The sequence below is a fragment of the Globicephala melas genome, chromosome 6 (assembly GCF_963455315.2).
Source record: "Globicephala melas chromosome 6, mGloMel1.2, whole genome shotgun sequence".
In the NCBI taxonomy this organism is placed as follows: domain Eukaryota; kingdom Metazoa; phylum Chordata; class Mammalia; order Artiodactyla; family Delphinidae; genus Globicephala; species Globicephala melas.
In genome coordinates this window covers 5,195,385-5,211,734 of record NC_083319.1, presented here as the reverse complement: position 1 = coordinate 5,211,734, position 16,350 = coordinate 5,195,385, and the positions used below count along the sequence as shown (strand labels likewise).

Below are 16,350 nucleotides of genomic sequence, written 5' to 3'. Positions count from 1 at the left end.
TGGTGCCAGAGTATCAAAAAACACGGCGACTGCCTATCATCGCAGATTCACGGAGATGTGTTAATGATACTCATGGGACCAGAGACCTTATTGTGACAATCTCGAGGCGACAATTCCCAAATGGAGGCACCATTCCATCTAACAGAGTTTCCTGGCCTTAAAACTGTCAGAGAAAAGCCTTGATCTTGCTTCCATAGATCGTCCTCTCTCTTCCCCTCCCCCAAGCCAGTGATACCTTCTCATGAATGTGCCCAGCAGCCTGGAATCCTGCCGAACAATGCTAGAGTGAATGCCATCTGTGCTGTCCACCCAGAGTAAGTGCCGACAATGGTACCCAGGCAGTCTCAGATGGAAGCCACTGAGAGGCTTGTGAGGGTCTTTACTAAGAGCTGACATGCACTGAGCACCCACTGTGTGCCAGGCTACAGTACCCCCAGGCTCTGGGGCTCAACTAAACGTTGAGGTCCCTGGACTTCTCTTCCACTCCTGGCAACGTTCTACTCAGACGAATAAAGGACGGGAACCAAAGGTTGCCAGAGGGCAGCACTGGACAAGTCCCCTCTGTCAGGGTCCTCGAGGAGCCCAGCACAGCTGAGAAGTGCCACATCCAGTGGGGAGGGGATCCACCCTGGCTTAAAAGCTTCCCGCCCCACAGGAGCCCACGTCTCATAATCTCACAGGCTCCCTCAAGAAGCACGCCCAGGGACTTCACTGGTGGCGCAGTGGCTAAGAGTCTGCCTGCCAATGCAGGGGACACAGGTTCAAGCCCTGGTTCGGGATGATCCCACATGCCACGGAGCAACTAAGCCCGTGCGCCGCAACTACTGAAGCCCATGCGCCTAGAGCCCACGAGCCACAACTACCGAGCCCGCATGCCACAACTACCGAAGCCCGCACGCCTAGAGCCCACAAGCCACAACTACTGAGCCCGCGTGCCTAGAGCCCGTGCTCCACAACAAGAGAAGCCACCACCACCAAAATGAGAAGCGCACGTGCCACAATGAAGAGTAGCCCCCGCCCACTGCAACTAGAGAAAACCCATGCGCAGCAAGGAAGACCCAACGCAGCCAAAAAAGAAGCACACCCAGTTACGAGAGCCACTGCACTCAGGGAGCCCAGGGTGTCGCGTCCCACCAAGTATTTATCGTTCACCTAGAGGTCCTCCCAGCCCAGACGTAATTAATTAAACCAGAGGTCATTGTTACCATAAGCACTGCTCCCTAGTAATACACTTGGTTTATGCCATCACTTTTTAAATGTTTTAATATAACTTATTATAAGACATTTAAGATTAAATAACTATTGCACAAATACTCAAAAATAATTGGTATCCACAGCATTTTTTTTAACAAACTGTGGTAAAATGTACCACCTTAACCATTTTTAAGTGTTACCACAGTTCAGCGGTAATAAGTACATTCACGCTGTCACGCTACCACTCAGTCACAGCAGGGCAGGAGGTGAGTGGCAGGCGAGCAAACCTTCACCCGCCGTTCTCCGTCACTCACGTGACCGCCCGAACCATCCCCGCCCCCCACCCTGGTGGGAAAACTGGCTTCCACAAAACCTGTCCCTGGTGCCAAACAGGTTGGGGATTTCTGAGGTCACGGGACTCTTTTTGTCCTGTAAAACTGAATTTAAACATTAATTAAATGTTAAACAATAATTCCCCATTCTCCCTTCTCCCAGCCCCTGGCAACCACCATTCCACTTACTTTGTCTCTGTGATTCGATTACTCTTGGGTATCTCACACAAGTGGAAGCATATACGATATTTGTCCTTTTGTGTCTGACTTCTTCCACTTAGCATAACGTCCTCAAGGTTCATCCATGCTGAAATGTGTGTCAGAATGTCCTTCCTTTTAAGGCTGGATAATGTTTCATTGTGTGTACATACCACACTGTTGTTTATCCATCATCTGATGATGGGTACCTTTTGGCTATTGTGTGACTAATGCTGCTATGAAACTGCATATACAAATATCTTTTTGAGTCGCTTCTTTCATTTCTTTTGGGTATATACTCAGAAGGAGAACTGCTGAATCATATGGTGATTCTATTTTTAATTTTTTGAAGAACTGCCACTGTTTTCCATAACGGCTGCAACATTTTACGTTCTCACCAACAATGCACAAGGATTCCCATTTCTACACATCCTTGCCAACACTTGTTATTGTCTGATGTTTTGAAAGCAGACATCCTAATGGGTGTGAGGTGGTATCTCACTGTGGTTTTGATGTGCATACCACTAATGGTTAGTGATGCTGAGCATCTTTTCATGTGTTTATTGGCCATTTGCATATCTTTGGAGATGTCTACTCAAGTTTTTTAATTGAGTTGTTTGATTTTTTTGTTGGTCAAATGCCATCTTTATTTCCAGGAAACAGAGCTAGTTAACCAAAGTCAAATTCTATGCAGATAAACAATGATTATATCCATACAATGGAATACTACTCAGCTATAAAAAGCAATAAACTACTCATAAAAACAATAACTTCATGAATCTCAAAGTCAGTATGCTGAGTAAAAGAAGCCAATTCCCAAAAGTTACATGCTATATGATATTCTGGAAAAGACAAAACTATAGGGATGGAAAACAGATCAATGGTTGCCAGGTGCCAGAGGTGGAGGAAGGGTTTGACAACAAAGGGTCAGCAAAAAGTCCCCCCCCCCCACGCCGGGGTGATGGAATTGTTCTCAATCCTGACTGTGGTAGTGGTTACACAAATCTACACATGAGTTAAAACTCAGAGACCTGTACACCCAGAAAAGGGTCAGTTTTACTACATGTAAAATTTTAAGACATTCTCACGCAGAAGGGGAAAGGGTTCTCCTTTTAACCACACAGGCATTATGCTAAGCAGCTTACAAGCATCATCTCATGGAATCCTTACAAAACTTCAGAAATGTATAAATATTGACGGTCACTTGAGCCCAGGTCTGACTGAACTAGGAGAAACTAAGTCCTGATTATTCAGATACCCAAGATTCCATTCGATCTTTCCAAGACCTGGGGTGTGTGTAAATTATTATCTGTCATACAGTAGGAGGAATTTAGTGTTGGTAGAACCACATCCACACATAATCTTTCTCCCTGGGGATGGGGTCCACAGGGCTTCTATCAGATCCTTAGCAGCACTTAGGATCTTAAAAAGCTCAAGAACCACTGTTCCCGTTCAAGGTCCAGGGAGGGGCCGTGGCCTTCCCCAGAGGACACAGCACATCTGCGACAGTGCCAGGCCAGAAGGGAAGGCTCCAGACACTCAGGCTGGTTCTCTCTCCCTCATCCAAAAAATGCCACAGTTCCAAGCATTCCTGGTGACAGTGACTTCATATGTTCCCCGAGATGATTTTAGTCTACACAACTTCCCCAGTAGCAGGTGCATTTCACTACCAAGCTGGGACCAGTACTTTGGCCTCCCTGCAACACAGGCCTGAAATGGAGCCCAGGTTCCTAGTCCAATTCCTATCTTGGTCAAATATAAAAACTTCATTCTACAGTCTTGCACATTTAGGGTAAGTAACAGACAGCTCCCCATAAACAGAATAAAACAAGGATAGCTCACGCGGGAAAGCATGCTTTTGATCTGCACCTTTGGTTTTCTGATGGCCTCAGAGAATCAGTATTTGCGAGGTACTCCTGACAAGCTGAGGCAGAGCTCACATTGGTGTGGCTATGGTAATTAAATGAGAGGCCCGGGACGAGTGACTGAAGCGAGCGAAAAGGGTTGACTGGGCTTTGGTCTCTCTGCAAATAGCTGTGTGCTTTGAGCTGGACGAACTGACAAAACTGCAAGCAGACTACACACATTTACTTTCACTTGTCAGAAAGGCCCAAGAGAGCACAGGTTAAGGAAGACTCAGAACAATACACTAGAATTTCTGCATTTATCTTAACTGTGAAAATTAATCAAGGAAGGGGACTATAGGGTATGAAACCACCCCACTTGCCACGTTCAATGGAATTTGTAAGTTACCTGTACACAAGGCCCTTGAATGGCTTGTGGTGTTTTACCTGTCACAAAACAAAAGCAACATCTCGTGATAATTTCACGTTCAGTGTTGAACAAAGATGGTTTAGTGGACCCTGAGAGTCACCCCTACAAGGAGAAACTGAGGTGGTGTCTCTAGGGATGGAGCAAAAGCCTACCTGCTGGTGACCATGTTCAGCCCTGCTCTGGCTCTGAGATAAGCCGCTGCCCACAAGCACAGGCCCGTTCCTTTCAGACAGACTTACAAAAGTATATAATCAGGACTTTTCCTCCATCTGCTGCACGTGCTGGGGCCACGTGTGTAGCTGAAATGAAATGCCATCAACTCTTCCCATAAATTATCTCTTTGGAGGTTTATTACTTAGTCCTAAAAACCTATTCCCTGGAATTCAACTTGAGAGACAGAGAGACGGACAGACAGACAGACACCCTGCAAGGAAATACCTCAGTAGCCAGAGATCTCCCCTTCTTCTGTGAGTGCTGAGGTCCGAACTTCACTTATCATGACCATTGTAAAGGAAACGGTAATTTTAGAGCAGAAGGGGACATGAGGTAGAAACAAAAGCTAATGTTTATTGTGTCAAGACTCTGCTAACATGCTTTATTGTACATCATCTCGTTGAATCCTCTCTCAACACCATAAGGTAGGCACTGTTATAATTTTTTTCCATTTTACAGATAAGGAACTGAGGCTCAGACATGCAAAGCAACTTGCCCAGGATTCCACCGTTCCACGGGAGAGCTGGGATCCAAAACTACAGCTTCAGGACTCAGTCGAAGCTCCCCATCCCTGCTCCACGAGTCCACCCTCTCATTTCACAGATGGGGAGACTGAGGGCTCAGAGGGACTGATCCAGGCCCTGCTGCAGACCCAGGGGCCATGAAGCAGGTCTCCTGACCTCCAGCCCAGGCTCAGGCTGCCTCTAACATGGATGAGTGTTAAGAAAAGTATGAAACCCTAGATCGAAAGTCTCCTGCACACAGCACATGCGGTGGCCAGATTCTCAACTCCCTAAGGGCACAGATGCCTCCAAACTTCTCAGTACCCCCACTGCCTTGGAGGGCTGCTGGACACTTGGTGAGCATTCAGCCAATGCTGCATGGATGAAGAGGTGTCGGGTGCATGTATGGATGGGTGAGTGTGCAGGTGGGTGGACAGAGCTATGTCTACTAAGGGCTACTTCTCACTGGTTTACATCCAAAGTAGAGCCCCTTGCAATGTTTTCAGCAAATGCACTTTTTAAGCCACCTCTATAATGGAAAAAGCAGGAGCTGCTTCGCAAATCTGTAGGCAGATGTGAAGCCACCTTAACAGTCCTGCAGAGAGGCTGGAAAGCCCCAGGGGAACCCCAGAGCAGGTTCCAACCAAAGACAGTGACAGTGCCTTCCAGCCAGTCTCCCTGTGGCTCTGTGGTAGAAGAGCAGCAGACCCCAGATCCAGACTCTCAGGGGGACCAGGGGAGCACACACGAAGGCAGGGAAGAGAAGGGATGAAGGAAACCCAAGTTCCCCAACCAGTTCTACCTCTCACTCAACTTGCCACCTGCCTCCCTTTCTTCAGCTGTCAAATGGCACAATACTTGCCATTTCTCTCTTTATAACAACAGACCTAATTAAATCATACAAGTATCACAAGGTAAAACTCTGAGAGACTTCCCTGGTGGTCCAGTGATAAAAAATCTGCCTTACAGTGCAGGGGATGCGGGTTCGATCTCTGGTCTGGGAACTAAGATCCCACATGCCACGGGGCAACTAAACCCATGCGCGACACAACTCCTGAGCTCGCCCGCCTCAACTAGAGCTCACGTGCCACAGACTACGGAGCCCACGTGCCCTGGAGCCTGTGCACCACAACTAGAGAAGAGAAAACCCGCACTCCACAACTAGAGAGAAGCCTGTGTGCTGCAACGAAGGGCCCGCGTGCTGCAACTAAGACCCGATGCAGACAAAAATAAATTAAGTAAATAATAAAATAAATCTTTAAAAAAGAAGACGACTCCCACTCCCAATGCAGGGGGCCCAGGTTCGATCCCTGGTCCAGGAACTAGATCCTGCTGCAGCCAAATAAATTAATTTAAAAAAACTAAAAAATAAAAAGGTAAAACTCCCAAGGACATAGGAAGTACTCAACAATCGTAAGCAGTCACCCTTCTCATCTGGGAAAAATGCTGTTACTCTAATACCTTTTAATAACAAAACAGACAAACAAAACTGAAAACAAGAGCAAAAAAACTGATGCCTATAATAGTGTTTTGAAAGCTACAAAGGATCATGTAAGTTTTACCATGATGATGAATAGTTACATGCCCTGCAACACTAGTGTCAGTAAAAACCAACAAAACAGCCCTAACACACACCACCCTTTATACTGCAGACTAGACTCACGAAGAATCAGCATTAGAAAGGGCTTAGAAATGGGTTTGTCCCCCCCCACCCACCCACTGCATCGGGTTACAACAGAGGCACCAGAGGCTCAGAAAGATTAAGCAATTTGCCCAAGGTCACCCAGCAAGAAGCAGGGCTTCCTGGCCCCCTGAGAGCTGGAGCAGGATAGCCAGGGGACGAACGTCATCTCAAGCATCCCCTCCAACATTATCAGGTGGCCCTTTCAGTGTAGCAGCCACCTCAGTGATGGAGAAGTCCCTGGAAATGTGGACGCTCATTTTGAGCCAAGTCACAAAAGCCAAGAGAACAATGTCCAATGTCATCACAGCCAATGAAAATATGGATAAATGGGACATAATCAAATGGGCTTTAGTCCTGTCGTGGCCCCAACTTGGTATGACCACAGGCAAATCTCAGCTATTTTGGATCTCAGGATCCCACGCACAAAAGAAAAGCTCTGTGTCAGAGTTTTGTCCTCTGTAGAAGGAGAACGTAACAGTACCTTTCTCCTGTTGTGAGGACTGAAGGAGACCATGTGTGTAAAATGCACAGAACAGAGCCTGGTACCAGCACGTGGTAAGTGCTTAATGAATGTTAGCTACTACTCTTATTTGTATTTATTATTGAAAGGAGAGGTTGAGAGCAGCTAAATCCATGACCCATGCATAACCATCCATCTATTTATTCACAGTCACTTGAAGGAGAGAGGGCACACGTGATCATCCAGACCCAGCAAATAAATACAACCATTGTTTGCAAGCCAGAGGTTTTGTTTGTTTTTCTGTTTGCTTGTTTTGGGCCAACTAAGTGGCTATGCGGCGCCATCTCATTCCACTGGACTTCCGCTGTCCTGTCTTCTCATTCCATGTCCACACCTCCCTTCTTCCAAAGGCTACAAGCACCGTACTTCTGCTCAGGGGGACCATGGGCTGCTCCCATCCTTAACAGCACAGTGTGCGTCTAGTCAAGTCCACACCAAATGCCTGAACTCCGCCCTTTTGTGACCGGCCCAGGAGGCACCATACACCGTCCTGGGTTTGACAGCTCCATTTCGTCTACACTGTAAAAGCAAGGTAGAGTTTCCTGATCATGAAACTTAATTTGCAGTAAAATGACTGTGTGGAGCCAGCAAGCCAATGAAAAGCAAAGGAGAAAGAGGATCTTTAAGGGACCAATGGGAACGGAGGGTCTGAGCTGTTACAACATAGTAACAGTATTTTAGGAAGACACAGTCCAGACTGCAGGACAGGACAGGTTCAGAGAACTATCGTCTATCTTCCAAACCACAGCCTGGAAAAGAAAAGTGGGGAGAAAGAGGAACTGTGACCATCTGATGCCAGATTTCTAATCCATTTAGGTAAGTCTCTCCACTGCATCTTCACTCACAAAGAGGAAGAAGTGGCAAGAGAGACTCTGCTTACGGAGTCCTGATACAGAAGAAAGGGGGCGCCAGCAGAACACCAACAGCCTGCCTTTCCAGCCCCTCGAAGACAGCATGTACTGTACAACCACCCATAAACAGAGAGCTGACAGTGCAGGGAGCTGGTCCAAAGTAACTTTCAGAGGCCAAATGAAAAAAGTAACAAGTACGGACAGGGCCTCCCATCATGGCGCCGGTCACATTGGCAGGCAGAGCAGAGCTGGCATGTGCTGTGGTTTGTAAATGAAAGGCAAAATCACAACTGCTCGACGCGAATGAGCACTGCCTAAGAGTACTTCGCTCCCGTGCACCCCCAGAACCACGCAGAGTCACCACAAACGGGAGCTCCAGACTATCTGGGCTGCACGAGCCTCTGCCTCTCATCACTCCCTAGAGCTCTCCCCACAGAGTGTTCTGGGAATTTCATCTCAGCCCCCTCATCAATTTTCGGAAGAACACACCAGAACACTGATCAATGTATATGGTTAACAAAGAACCCCAACTAAATGCATACCCTTATCAGAGTATTGGTCCTACTAACTTACCAAGAAACATCTCAATTGGCAATTCAAAACCCAGAAGAAGCTCCATTTAAAGTTGATTTTGAGACTTGGAATCAGAAACCTAAGTTCATTCTTTAACAACATGAACTAAATTCACTAGTAAATAGTTTCTGAGCACCTACTACGTTGTAGGTACAGTGATGGCAACCCCGTGGTGGACCAGACAGGCACACTCCCTCGAGGGGCTAATGGTCTATTTAAGACTGTATTTGTTGATTTTTAACTTGAGGAAAGGAAACTGGGGCTTTGGTTTCTGAATGAGCTAAACAATATCGTTCTATCCAAAGGGTTTATCTGGGGTCTTCGCACAGAATTCACTATCTGCTAGAAGAAGAGAAGGCACGAAGAGCCTAAAGGAAGGCGGATTTGGAAGAGGAGGCTGAGTGCATCCAGGAAGTGGGTCTTCACACTGTGCTGGTGGAGGATCCAAGGAGGGGCCTCAGGGGCCACAGCTGAGCGGTAAGGACTTGCTGTGTCCAAAGTGCTCCCCATTGACGGTTGGTTAAGAGCTTTCCTATTTGTTATAAAAGGCCTGATGCTTTAAGACAAAACAAGGAAGCACTAATTTTAGATTCTCCCTCTCCCCGCTTCATGGCACTGATGGAGAAAATGAGACCCAGAAAAGGGAACGAATCTCCCAGGGTCACAATTGCGTAAATGGTCTAAAACAAATGACCACAAACTAAGATGACAGATGCCTTAATAATTCACAAACTGTTTTTGTTTGTTTGTTTCTTTTTAAATCATAAAACAGCCTCTGGGGCAAGGTGGATGACAAGTCAGAGGAACACCTGTCCCGGCAGCCAGGCGCCCAGTCGGGGCCGCGTGGGTGCGGTAGCGGAGCGGCCGGCCAGGCCGCTACTCCTTCCAGCGCGTCATCTTCTTATGGCAACGGGAACACATTCAGCTGGACTGAGGTAAGCCCCAGCCGGCCCTGTGCTCAAGGCACTCTCCAATCCCGGCTGGTTTGGGAGATGATTTTTCTGCAAACTCATCCATGACTCATCTTTACAGGCCTCCTATCAGGTCTGCTGGCTACAAGGAATCCCATTCAAACCACCTCTGCCAACAGCTGCTCAGGAGACCAGGAAACACTGGGGTTGCTGCGGCTGCTTTTTAAAGACATATTTAGCCTGCACCTGTGCTATTTTAATCTCCTTACATTACTGCTGGTGATATTAGTATCATACGCAGCCTAAAGACTGCATTTGGCCTACCCTAATTTAACAGAGATTTTTTTTTTTTGGTAACACCAGAAAAGAAACTTAGAAACATGAACAGTAATTAAGATAAAGTTACTGTGTCTCCAGCAACATGGGAAGCTCTACGCAGTGCTCTGGAAAAGGGCTGGCGGAGTTGGAGCAGAGGTGGGTGCCCCGCTGCCTTGCACCGCACCAGAGCGGTGTGACTCTGGGCAAATCACCAACCTTCCCCAGGCCTGAACTGCCCTCAGGGTAAAACGGGGATAACTGGCCCTGCTCTAGTCCTCAGGACTTGTTTTAGGGATCAACTGAAATGACGTCATCTGTCAATGCACTCCAGGCGGAAACTATAGAAACTGCACAAATATTCAAGACCGTCTCGATGTTACCAGTGGACCGAGAGCCCAGGAGGACCAGGCTCCTGCTGGCTCCAGGCCACCGCAAGGCAGCACAGTGTTTGCCAACGAGGAGGGTGGAGGGTCGCAGTAAGTGCCACAGGAGTGAGGGAATGAATGACTAGCAGGTGCCATGAGAATGTTGTATTTATTGATTGGATACATTTTGAGCACAAAGACTGATAATTGTGGGGGGAAAAAAGGAAGTGTAAAATTTGAAAGGAGTTTAAAATTGATCAAAATACAGTAACCGCTGATCTACAAGGACTCTTTCCTAGGCCAAAAATGTGCAGCCTCGTGTGACAGACTGCACTTGTACTTTTTATCTGTTCTGAGAAAATACATAATGACAAAAAGTTACTATGACAGCAGACAGTGTGAATTTTTCATTTTAATTTATAATGAAAGCATCTTCACACATTTGAAATACACAGCACCTGAGCCTGAGACACCGTATTTATTCAGTCCTTGGGCAGGGCACTGGCTGAGCCTGCTGCCACTTCAGCAGCCCCTCAGAGTAGCCTGAGGCCACAGGGGGCCTAGAGAGTGGCCGGAGGGTTCAGTAATTGATGAAACTCCTAGACAGACTCCCAGTGGTCTGCTGGAAATACACAGCAGGGAAAGAACGCCCCCAAACAAACAAATAGAAAAACCTGCCTAATTTATATCTTCATGACATCTACTTTTGTTGTCTGCCCCAGTTGGATGGTATGGCCCAGGAAGCACAAATCTTTCTTGTATCCCAAACACTAGAAACTCTGGGCCTTTGGGAGGTTCTGGAAAAACTGTTTGATAAATGAACTGAGGAATGAGCACTTGAGACTCTCTAATGAGTACAACCGGTGAAACTGAGGCCACCTTCTTCCCTACGCCCCCTGCTGCACCCAGCTAACGGCTCACCTGAAAATCTCAGCCCCTCACAGAGGCAGCTCCCACCGTGAGTCTGATGGGATCCCTTGTAACCCCCCCAGCGCTCCCCACACTGCCAGAGGTAAGGGCCTGTGTGGCGGCATGACGCCCGCCGAGTTCACCGCTGGCTCCCAGAGCCTTGCACAGCACCGGACAGCAGGAGCTCGATCAGTGCCAAGCAAGGGGATCAAAGAATGAATCCATGAAGGAATGGGGCAAAGACTTCAAAGTCCAGGTAAAAAGCAAACGAACACTAAACACGAGTGATTTCTACAAGGAGAGGGATGCAAACTCAAACGTCAACAGTCCAAGTGGGAAGCAGGAATCAGCGCTGGGGCTGGCAGGAGGAGTGGGAGGTCCCCGCCACAGTGGCCTCGTAGGAACAAGCGCCCAGGGTTACTAGAGCTGCTCATTTTCCAAAAGAACCAGAAACCTGAGCTTTGTGAGTCATTTCCTGATTGTTAAATACTGACCATCAATTCTTTCTTTTTTCTCCAAGAACATGTATGGATCACACTCAACACATCTATTGCCTGAACCCAGCCCACAGCCACCAGTCTGTCACCTCTGTTCACCAGGCAAGAGAGGTGCTTCAGCTCCAGAAGCATTAAGACTTCAATTCCCTCCACTTAGTGCATTTACTGGGAGTAAGCATGAGCACACTGAGACCCACCATAACTGCGAACACGCCAGAACCAGGTTCACTGGTCCCCCAAAGTGGCCTCAGCACTGCACACATCTCCCGCCAGTGTGGGTCCTCCAGAGCAAGTCCGTCTTCGTTCCCAGGGAAGCGCCTCTTCTCCTCGCCAGGCCTGCCCGAAAGCTCACCCCGGGAGCTCCCTAATGTGTCTGGCTCCACTCACTCCCCCCCTCCCCATTATCTCTGGAAGACACCAAGGAGCCTCCCCCTCCACTCCAGCATTCTTCCTGGCCTTCCAAATTCAACCCTTCTCCACCAAGCCTAACTGGACTGGCCCAACCGGCTAGCAAGCTGATCCTGTGCCACCCTCTGGAACCCAGACTGTCTTCATCCCCCACCGGGCCCAGAGCAGATAACCGAAGACAGCCAATCTGGTCCCTACAGAAGGGTAGGCCCTCCTAGGAGGGCAGTATGTATGACACCCCCATCCCAGGCAGGCACTGCTCAGTAAGTAAACAGGTTGCAAAGCAGCACGACAGATTCAAAAAGATCTCCCCCAGAGGCTGAAGAGGCTGCGGCTCACGGGAGGTATCAGGTGGGAAGGATGGGCAAGAGTCTAGGGCTGTAAGGGATGCACAAAGTTTTCCTTTACACTCAAAAAAACCTGGGCTCCCTTAAGCCCTGAGAAGTGAAAGCACTGGTCCTATTATCAGAGAGAAGAGATTGTGAACACATGTAAGCAACTCTTCTGCTCAAGTCAACAGAAAATAGCGAAACCTGACAACAATGAGCACTGACTGGGTGTCAGGCTCTATAACTTCCCAAAGACTGCTCACCTGCTAACAGGAGGCGCCACCTCACCTAAGGACCCTTCCTTTAAGAAACACTTTGCGGGTGACTTCACAGTAGGTCCATTTAGAAAACTCCAACAGAAACCGAATGGGAAATCTCATCAAAACGCAAAGTTGAAAGCCACCCACAATGACCAGCAGAAACCACTGAGAAGGTGTACCCCTCATTCCAGAGTGTCCCAGGCTTCCTTGACAGTTGTGTGTGAATCACAGCAGAAGACCTTACACTAGAAGGACAGACCTCCCGCTAGCTCCACGTGACGTGCCATCTCTGGTCTTGCCAACCTCAGCACTTTCAGCTCAGCCGCCTCCCACCACATGCATCTTCCTCCTGAGACTTCCACAACCCCTGCTTGGCCTCTTCCCCCACCTCCAAGTGGGGCACACTCGCCCTCCTCCAGAGCCTTCCCCATGCCCTCAGCGGACAGGCCACCCCTCACCTGTGCCCACGGGCCCCGCCTCCTGCTGCTCCACAGTTCCCGAGGCCTGGCAGCCCAGGGGTGATGCTGGGGCCAGCTCTCCCACCCACAGACAAGCTTCTCCGAAGGCAGGCACCCCTGGCTTCTGCATCTACTACAGCCCCCGGCAGATGGAGGTGCCCAGGGATAACCTGGGCCAAAAAGAACTGGCCTCAGGCCTCCTTTCTCCAGGGAGTAGAGGATGCACGTGACAGCTCATCTGAGAGAGCTGAGCTGGGGAAAGCAGCCCGTGGGGTGGCAGGTGCTTTTCACTGTGCTCTTTTGGCTTTTCGTGATTTACAAATTTTTCAATTATCCTTATAATTAGACAAAACCCTGTTAATGCTATTTTGAAGACAAACCAGCCAAGTTTCCCATCAATACCATTCAGAGACACGACGCATCCTGAGAAACACTGCACACGTTAACCAGAGGTATTTCTGGAACGGCATGTGTGCTGGGAGGAAACTCCTGGTCACTGGACACGGCCCTGGGCCTGAAGAACAGTGAGAGAAACACCCAAGAAGCAGCACCTGAAGCCAAGGGCCCTGCCCCCAAGGAGGGCACCCAGGCTTCCACTCAGAGAGCAGGGCATCAGGGCCCGGCCCGCTGTCCTCTGGCTGGGCGGCCTACGAGAAGCCATTGAGCCCCCAACCCTGTCAAAACCGGGACCACGTTCTCTGTCACAGAGAATCTACGAAGATTTAATAAGACATACGTTTAAGGTGCTCAGCACAGAGCCGGATACACAGAAAACCCTCAAAGAAGGCGACGAAAATTTCCTTCCTGTGCTCAAGCCACAGCCTGCAAGTTACACGGCCGGCTCGGTCCACTTCCGAGGCGCCTCTCCGAAAAGTGTCCTGGTTCAACCTGGGAAACCAGCAACTTCCAAAATCAGTGTAACCTTCCCCCTATCCATCCCCCTAAGCTCCCACCTTCCATAGCTTGGCTGCCAAGCTTGGCTGACAAGGTACCAGGTTATGACAACCAGTGATGTCCCCGCTAGGGAGCCCAGGACCGCCCGCCTCCCTCACCTGCGACTCAAGGATGCGCCCTGCAAGGTGTCGCTAATTAAGCTCTGGGCCTCAGATGCACGGCCCGAGTAGAATCTTTGGAGACTCTTATTGCCCGTCTGAGCAAAACCCAGCTAACCGGAAGGCGAGGCTCCGAGATTTCTAAGGAGCACACAAAGGGATGGGGTTGGCATCAAGACTTCTAACCCACCCCCAACCCAACCGGCTCCCCACAAGCCCCGCTTCCAGGGCTCAGCTTGATACCAGAGGAGAGCTCCCCCGCGCCCTGAAAACGCCCAGACACATCCTGCCCGCTTCCTTTGAAGCCTCCGAAGTGGATACTTCTGGTTAAATATAAACTCGAGGCTCATCAGAAATGACACATTTTATGGCTCTGCTCTGTTCACTGCCTGAAAGACGACCGCCCGCCGCCGGGCCACTCGGGCACGCGGCCGCGGTCCCTGCCCCGTCCCCGGTCCCATCCGTTGTCTCAAAGTTAACACCGCGGGCCGAGCAGCGGGCACCTACCGGCCCGGCCGCGGGGCCCTGCGCCGGCACCCCGGCCCCCGCCGGCCGTGCGCCCCGAGGAGCGCCGCGCGGCCCGGCCCGCCGCCCGCCCGAGACGCGCCCCGGCAGGCCCGGCGGCGCTTTCACTTCTGCTCCCGGCGCGGCAACGGGCCCGCGCCCCCCGGGAGCCCGGCCGCCCGGCCGCCCGCCCCGAGCACGGGCCGCCCCGCGCCGGCCGCGCGCCTCACCTGCTTTCTCGATCTTGCCGGACATTTCCGGGCTGCGCCGGAGGCCGAGGCCGCCGCTCATCGGGCCCGCGCCGGGCCGCTGCGGGGCCACAGGCCGGCGCGGCCGCCGCTCGCCTCGGCCCTGGCTCGCCGCGCCTCAGACCCGCGCCGGCATGGCGGGCTCCGCGGGCCGCGGCCTGTGCGCTCGGCCAGCGGCGCCCCAGCCCGCCCGGGGCCGCCGCCGCTCCCGCCGCCAGCCGCCGCCGCTCCGCCTCCTCCGCTCCCGCCGTCGCCGCCGCCGCCGCCGCTTCCCCGGGCCCGCGAGCCGGCCGCAGCGCCGCGCCGCCGCCGCCGCCGCCGCCGCCGCCGCCCGCCCTCTGGCCTCGGCCGCGGCCAGAGCGCCACCTGCCGGGCGGCTGCCGCGCCGCCGCGAGCTCAGCGCCCCCTGCCGGCCCGGAGTCTCCAAGCCAGGGCGAGGGACCCACCCCCTCGACCCCACCCCCCACAACCGGCCTGCACCTGGGACTCAGCGTCCCCCGCCCGCGCGGAGCCTCCACGCCAAGGCCTGGAGTTGGACACCACCCCAGACTCAGCCTCCTCTGCCGTGGAACCCGAGTCTCCAGCTCAAAGCCTGAGTCTGATCCCAACCAGGACTCAGCTTGCCCTGCTGGCTGAAAGCCAGCCACTGAGACTCCCCCGAGACTCAGCCACCTCCCCTCTCCCCCGGCTGCTGGCCTGTAGTCTCCATACCATGGCTTGGGACTGACACCCCAATCCAGGGTTCAGTGCCCTCCCCTGCCCAGAGCCTGGCATGCCCCCTGACAACTTGGAACACAGAGCTCCCACCCAAACTCTAGCCTCCATGCCCTGCCTATGACTGACGCCACCCAGGATTCAGAGCCCCTTGATGGGCCATAGTTCATGGCAAGGCCTGGGACCAATCCCCGCTCCGTCCCTCCATCTGGGTCTCGGCAGCCCCTGCTGCTGAGTCACCTGGCCAGTGCTCCCTGCCCTCCCAGAGGCTCCAGGCCGGGGACTGACCTGACCTGTCCCCTTACCTGAGACTCAGCAGCCCCTGACGGCAGGAGCCACCTGGCCAGGTCAGGGCCAGACTCCCCTGCAGGTTCAGTGTCCCCAGAGGCCCAGAGTCTCCCTGCCAACGTCTGGGTCCAACCCATTAGGACACAGCGACCCCTGCCTGCTCTACTCTTTTGACCCCCAAATGGGGACCAGGCTATCCTCCAGCCTGGGTCTCAGCTGTGGGCCTTTTCTAGCATGGTGACGAGTTCAGAAAAAGTCATTGGTTTAAGAATCAAAGATCCTACTTAGGGCTAGGCACTGTGTGAGCTGCTATGGGTCCTACAAAAATGTGCACGATCGATTCTTCCCTCCAAAGAGTTTGTAACTTGGGGAGTCAAAGTTAAATCATATAATGCAAGTATAAATAACAACAAATTTTAGTAACACAAGGGATGTTCACATCCTGCCCCCTGCTCGCTATTCTTGGCCCAAGATGGAGTGCAAAGAAGTAACACAAAACAAATTCGGTTTTCCCTCCTGTTTCCCTCAGATAAATAATCTGGTGATGGGAACAGGGTTTGGAAGAGGTGGAGGGAGAAGGAAAGGTAATTGACGTTGCAGAGATTCCTGTTCGCATCTGCCGGCACACTCTGGCGGGCCCGCTGATTCTGTAACTGAGAGCTGGCCCTGGGTGGCGGCCAAATTTCCAGAGTCCTCAGTTCCAGCTCTCTAGGGGTCAAAGGCAAAGCCAAAGATTGACAAATTCGT

At 51.3% G+C, this 16,350-nt stretch overlaps 1 protein-coding gene across 5 annotated transcripts in view; it reads right to left on the bottom strand.

Moving 5' to 3' along the window:
- RAPGEF1 (Rap guanine nucleotide exchange factor 1) overlaps window positions 1-14,709 on the bottom strand; it is a 143,473-nt gene extending 128,764 nt beyond the window's left edge. For all 5 annotated transcript variants that reach the window (XM_060300262.1, XM_060300264.1, XM_060300269.1 and 2 more), the window contains exon 1: window positions 14,584-14,709. In XM_060300262.1, coding sequence (XP_060156245.1) covers window positions 14,584-14,644 — 61 coding nt within the window. In that variant the 5' untranslated portion in view covers window positions 14,645-14,709. The remainder of the gene's footprint in view (window positions 1-14,583) is intronic.
- Between the last annotated feature and the right edge of the window lie 1,641 nt (window positions 14,710-16,350).